The sequence below is a fragment of the Lycorma delicatula genome, chromosome 9, assembly GCF_047948215.1.
Source record: "Lycorma delicatula isolate Av1 chromosome 9, ASM4794821v1, whole genome shotgun sequence".
Classification (NCBI taxonomy): Eukaryota; Metazoa; Arthropoda; class Insecta; order Hemiptera; family Fulgoridae; genus Lycorma; species Lycorma delicatula.
Window position 1 is genome coordinate 80,848,646 of NC_134463.1, and position 6,777 is coordinate 80,855,422.

Below are 6,777 nucleotides of genomic sequence, written 5' to 3' on the forward strand. Positions count from 1 at the left end.
AACTTACTCTCTAAAATTGGCCCCAGCAGTATTTGAAAATTTAAGTGATTGAAAAATGACATTTAACAGCCAAGAAAACATTATGAAAGATGCAACATCTGAGAACCATTCCACCACAAGATTTATTTTCAATAAGAAAATTGTATATCTAAATTTAAATCGTTACATATTAAGAATACTTAGAGAAAATAAGCTAGAACAAAGTATGAAGTATTTTTGTTTTATTAGCCCATGAAATCAACAGATATACTTTTCGACAGATTTTTTTACTAAATGTATACACAAATACCTACTTACAGTATTGTCATTTTAAAAAAAGAAAGTATTCTTAGAACGAGATTTAACACTTCATAAAATCAATAAAAATACATATAGATCTTATTTTACCTTCAAAGAGTACAATAATGATGAAAAAATGAACTAGTTAAACATATAACTCCTATATCAAAGTAAATAGGAGAAAAACAAAGGCAATGAAATATAACAGAAAGAAGCATGCGTAGCTAAATGTAAATATAGAACATACTAAACCAGAAGTTGCAGATTTTTTTACTACGGTAGTAAAATTCCAGTGCTAGGTAAACAAAATGCGTACAATGGCATTATTTCTTAACTGGCATACATTATTGTGTAGCTTTAAACTCTTACTCTCGACCTTTCTTGTAACTGATACATATAAAGAATATGAGATATGAAATAATTTTCAGTTGTTTTCTCAGAGAACAATGCTGTTATTTTACAAGGTTCTTATGTTGAATGAAGTGACTTATTAAATATATATATATATATATATATATTCAATAAATTATAAAGGATGGACAAAGCAACTAGATATATAAAAAAAGACTTGACATAATCTAAGAATGCATTAATACAGAAAAAAAATTTTACACGATTTTGGAATTTAAAAATAAATTCTTAAAGATATCTCTATTAGATATAATGACATATCGGATATAGTGGCCAAAAACTTGTCTCTTGGTTGGTTTGGTATGTTGTTAATATAAATACAGTATGTATATTGTTTATAGTTTTATATCGGTTATAGCGACTATTTTTTTCTACTGCATTGCAACATTTTATCACTTATAAAGACAGACGGAAGTGACTCGTCAGTAATGTAGTATATCTACATTGTAGCTACAGAAATAATTTGATGGTTAAAATGAGCCTCCTTATCCTTTTTACCTGCATATTCACTATAGTTCTTGTTTTCCTTATCTTCTTCCTGTACCAGATTATTGTAAACTGAAGCATCCATGGCTGGATTCAGTTGTGAGTGGATCATAACATGTGGGTACAGTATTTTATTTACGTATCCTGTATAATTCATTAAATAGATTTAATTATGACTTCGCAAAAAGCATTCACGATAGAGGAAAAGGAGCTCATTATCTGGCAGTTAGGGAATGGCGAACCTAATAAGAATATTGCCCAAGAATTAGGCATAGGTCGTTCGACAATATCGGTGATATGTTAGAACCGGGAAAATATTAACAAAAATTTTGAAACAAATTCTACAAAAGCCGGTGGGTATCAGTTTTTAACTGCTTAATTTCATGTACACTATCAGCTCCTGTAATAAGGTCATCAACATAAAAATCATTTAATATGGCTCTGCAGGCATTAGGAAATTGATAGTTATTATCATTGGCAATTTGAACTAAACAACGAGTAGCTAAAAATGAGGCACTAGTTGTACCATAAGTTACTGTTCTTAAGGCATAATGCTTTAAGTCTTGTTCAGGGTTTTCACACCAGAGTATTCTTTGCAAATTACTGTCCTTCTGAGTAACTAGAATCTGTCTGTACATTTTTGTGATATCAGATGTGATAACATAATTATGGACTCTAAATCTTAAAATTATTGAAAATAAGTCTTGTTGGACCGTAGGTCCTATCATTAGTGTATCATTTAGAGATAGACCATTGCTGGATTTGGCTGAGCCGTCAAACACAACTCTTAGTTTGGTTGTTAAGCTTATTTCCTTGAAAACAGCGTAATGAGGTAGATAAAAAACTTCTGAGTCAGGTATCACTAAATCCTTTGAATTAAGTTCAGACATATGACCTAGGTATATATATTCATTAATAAAATTAGAGTATCCCTTCTTAAAACTAGGGTCATATGTCTGAATATGACCCTAGTTTTTTTTATCCTCGCTGAAGTTCGTCATCAGTATCCATCATAGTAGTCATCAGTATCCTCATCAACATTAAAATAAGCTATGTTCTAAAGACAAAAATCTATTTTTGGCGTTATTAAGAGAATCACCAAGTTTGATGTTATCTGATTTACGAGGTAACGTAACTATAAATCTACCATCCTTATTTCTAATTATATTTTCTATGAAATTCCTTTCGCATATTGAGTTATCATGAGAGGTTTATTTGACTAAAATAGGTTCTTTTCTATCTGTTCTATCACAGAATTTTTCTATCTGTGATGAAAGAAGTTTATTATCATTACAAATGAAAAAGGAAGAAACGGATTTGTTGCGTGTAACATTTAAAGGAAGGTTTCCAGCTAATATATATCCTAGTCTTGTTTCTTGTATCAAGGGAAAATGCTGGTTACGTACAAATTTATTCGGCAGAATAAGGTTTAGGAAATACTGTGCACCTAAAAGGACATCAATATTTGAAGAAATGTTAAAGTTTGGGTCCGCAAGAAATAAGTTTTCAGGTAAATTAAGAAGAGATGAATAAAATGATTCAGCAGGAAGATTGTCAGTTAGGTTCGGTAATACAGCACAAACAATGTCTAATGTAAAGTTTTCATAGTGAGAGTATAGTTTAACTTTGACACTGTAATTTGATTGACATAACGAGTTATTAATTCCAGAAATTGGAAGATTATTTTTTGTTAAGATTAGCTCAAGTTTAAGAGCAAATTCCATTGTGCAGAAATTGGCTTGACTGCCTGAATCAAGCAACACTCTACATGTCTGATAATTTCCATGTTTGTCCACAGTATTGCACACAGCAGTAGACAATAAAACATTTTTGTTTGTTTGTAATTTTAATACACGATAGATAAGTATTATTTTCAGGCTTAGAGCTAGATTTATTAATTTCCTCTGTATGGATTAAGGAATGATGCTTTTTGGAACATGTTTTACAAAGTGACCTGTTCGAAAACAATTAAAGCAACACATTCTGGACTAAAAATTCCTTGCGTTCATCTACTGTTAAATCAAGAAATTTTTACATGTTTTTACATGTTTTACAAAGTGACCTGTTCGAAAACAATTAAAGCAACACATTCTGGACTAAAAATTCCTTGCGTTCATCTACTGTTAAATCAAGAAATTTTTTACATGTATATAAATAATGATCGGATTTACACATAGTACATTGAATAATTTTTGAATTTGCATGGTAACTAACTAAATTTCTTCTGTAAATTTTATTTGTATTGTTATATTTCCCTTGACCTTTAAAGAGTTTGTTAAATACTTGTTTGTTAAAACAGTGAGTGTTATTTGATTGCGATTATACTCAAGTTTAGCTGCAACATTTTCAAGTATTTGTCTTCTATTATTAAGAAACTCAACAAAGTTTTTGAAATTAGGAAAGTTTTCATTAGAAAGTCTTTCCTTACAATTTTTGCAAGTATTTTTGTCTAATTTTGATGCTAGTAATTGCATAACAATGAGCTCATAAGGATTTACAGGTAAATTCATTGCCTCCAATGAAATTATACAAGAATTAATTTTATTAATAAAATGATCTAAATTATCTGCAGATTCCTTTTCAATGAAACCAATTTTTAAAATATTTTGACTAAGATGAACAGAGATTATGTATTTATTATCATATCTTTTTTTAAGGAGATTTAAGGCGACTGAATAATTTTCCCTTGTAATTGGTAAGTCTTTGATGATATTAAGGGCCTCATCCCTTAAAGATGACTGTAAGTAGTATAATTTTTGAATATCGGAAAGGTCATTTCTAGAATGAATTAAGTCATTAAATGTATTAAAGTAATGCTGCCATTCAAGTAAATTTCCATTAAAACATGGCAATTTAATTGGCTGTAAGAACTGCATTTGATTATTAATAGTTGTTTTCATATCGGTAGGATCTGATTTATCAGGAGGTTTTATAGACATTTTATCTAACAAAGATTTTAATTACATTCTATGTTACATAGATTGTCTTCAGTTTGTATTATGTCGTCAGTATTCTCATCAATAGCTTCCAACTGAGACTGAATGTCATCATATTTAACTTGTAATTCTAACAAATTTCTTAATTTTATTTGTAAAGAATATATTTCATTTTTTGTGGGGTTAAAATTATCAGCAAGGTATTGATTCGTGTGATTGATGCCTTAATTATACCACGATTTTTAAAAAGTTCCTTGCTATTAGTCTGTAAAGTCTTACTGTTGAGTGTCTCCTGGTCAGTCATTTTGAATTTAATTATATTAACGTAAATATTAATAATAAGAAATTAGACATAATAATAAGAAAAGTAAAATTAATAAGATGAACAATGGGTTATGCATATGATGAATGTTGATACTCGTAGCTCCTTGTAGATTGTCGTATACTCGGCGAACTAAGATAACACATGAAAACACAATCCAGTTCAATTTGGAAATTTCCGACACATCGATTCCCCTATTGCTTACACTTTTATAGTTAAATTTCACTGCGTATAATGTTTGAATGCATTACAGTTTTTGGATTAGCTTGTATAACTATACGAATGAATGTCTATACGAATTAAGTCCATTTGAAACTTACAATTTAAAATTAAATAAGTCGTATTGAATTCAATATCCGGATTGGAGGACCAATAAATATGTTGATATTTGAAGTTTGAATGATTATAGACGAATATGTATTAAGTTTAGGCATTATTTATTGATTGAATCACATTTTGTATAGAAACATTTTTGATTAAATTTTGGTAATCTTATTTGTCGTAATTGCATTTTAGTTTAATAATAACACATCGAATATATTGAGTAGTATTAATGTAATAAATAAATTGAATACATGAATACATTGTGTATAACCGTACTATTACATATCATCATGTCTTTTGTGTCTACAATTGAGTCAGCTGAGCGGCGAGAAAGAGAATTACGACAATTAAAACTGCCATTACAATATTTTTAAATGTAAACAAAATATGATATAAAAACTTAACACTTACCTTGTATTACATTAGAGTACTATATTCAGTTTTCTTTTATTTTGAGATTTAATTTTTCTGTATAATTCAACAACATGATTCCTTTCCTGTTCTTGTTTTTGCCTTTGTAACGGTGATATAGAACTATACTTATTCTTTTTATTATTACCTAGCATTTTTTCAAGTAATAGATCACCTTTTGCACCAGGCTAAAACCAAAATAGAAAAAATTAATACTTAAAAAATGTAAGATTCTATCAAGTAAGACATAAACAATTAAATTAATGTAATTTAATTAGCTCCCCGTTGCAGCTTCGCCCATGCTATATGGTTACTTGCATTTCCCATAGCGGTCAATCTTTTTATTTCATATTTTTTGTCAAGTAACTGGAGACAAGTGCAGCCAATCTTACATACAATAATGGTGTCAGTGGCTGTGTTGGCAGAGCCACAGTGCCATATAGATTCACCTTAAAAAAATTGGAATTAAAAAAAACCATAAATGATTTTTAAATTATTATCTGAATATTTGCATGCCCAAATCTACTGAATATCTCATTTACTATAGTCAGCATTGGAAAAATTATACAATCATTGTTCAAACATTTTTTTACCTTCCTTCATCCCCTTTCAAGATCGAATTTCAAAAATCTAGAAATTGGCTTATTGACATGAAGATTGCACTCATCAAAAATTAGGTTGATTCTTCAATTGTTACCAACAAATTAAAAAAAATAACAAGGTATCAAAAAATATTCAAAAATCCATTTTAATTTTAACCTTTAAAACTTGGAATTTAAAAAAATCTAGAAATTGGTTTTTAGCTATTGTTAATTATTCAGTCCAAACCCAGCTCACAATCACAAGACACAAATCACAGTTCACAATTTGTTATTTTAATTCATGAAAAGTTTGACTTTAACCGCCAAATTAATATATATATATTAATTTTTTAAACATGTCATCCTGTGTGTTAAATTATAATTAGTGTTTATAGACAATCAGATACACACATAAAAAACAAGACTGATCCTACCTTCAATCTAATAAGACCTATTCAAATCCTATAGATTCATCATCAGTAACTACAATAATCATTAGCATTGAGCTACTTCGCCAACCAAGTGATGACTGATTAAAATTATTGGTCAGGTGTTAAAATTCTATTATACAGACCTACCAATTTAAACACATCATCCTGCTCAAAATTTACCTAGTGGTTTATTAAATTGAAATTTTTATATTTATAAATATATTATTTCAAAAATATGATAGAAAATATATTTTATACAATTATATAAACAAAAACACAAATAAAATAATGAATGTTTATAATAAAGAACAGTATACAACTGCATATCAAACTGTAAATAATATTTTTTTAAAAATTCTTTAATTATAATACTAATTATTATATTTTTGATAAATTTAACTTAAGTAGCATTTATAAAATTAAATGCACAAACTGTGATGCCATATATTTATATATATATATAAAATTGATAGATCATTTAAAGCAAGATTCTTGGAACATCTAAGGGCATTTAAAAATAAAAATAAAATTTTTTCAAATACGGCAGATCACCTGATTTCAAATGGACATAAAATTACAGATTTAGAAAATAATCT

The 6,777-nt window shown here is 28.3% G+C and overlaps 1 protein-coding gene across 1 annotated transcript; it reads right to left on the minus strand.

The window, feature by feature from the left end:
* Positions 1–1,517: 1,517 nt before the first annotated feature.
* Positions 1,518–2,066, minus strand: LOC142330692 (uncharacterized). Its single transcript, XM_075376139.1, has one exon. It carries the CDS (start codon positions 2,064–2,066, stop codon positions 1,518–1,520), a length of 549 nt encoding a protein of 182 aa, XP_075232254.1.
* Between the last annotated feature and the right edge of the window lie 4,711 nt (positions 2,067–6,777).

Coding starts and splice junctions, on each gene's coding strand:
- LOC142330692 (XM_075376139.1), bottom strand. CDS start 2,066: ATGTCTGAACTTAATTCAAAGGATTTAGTGATACCTGACTCAGAAGTT.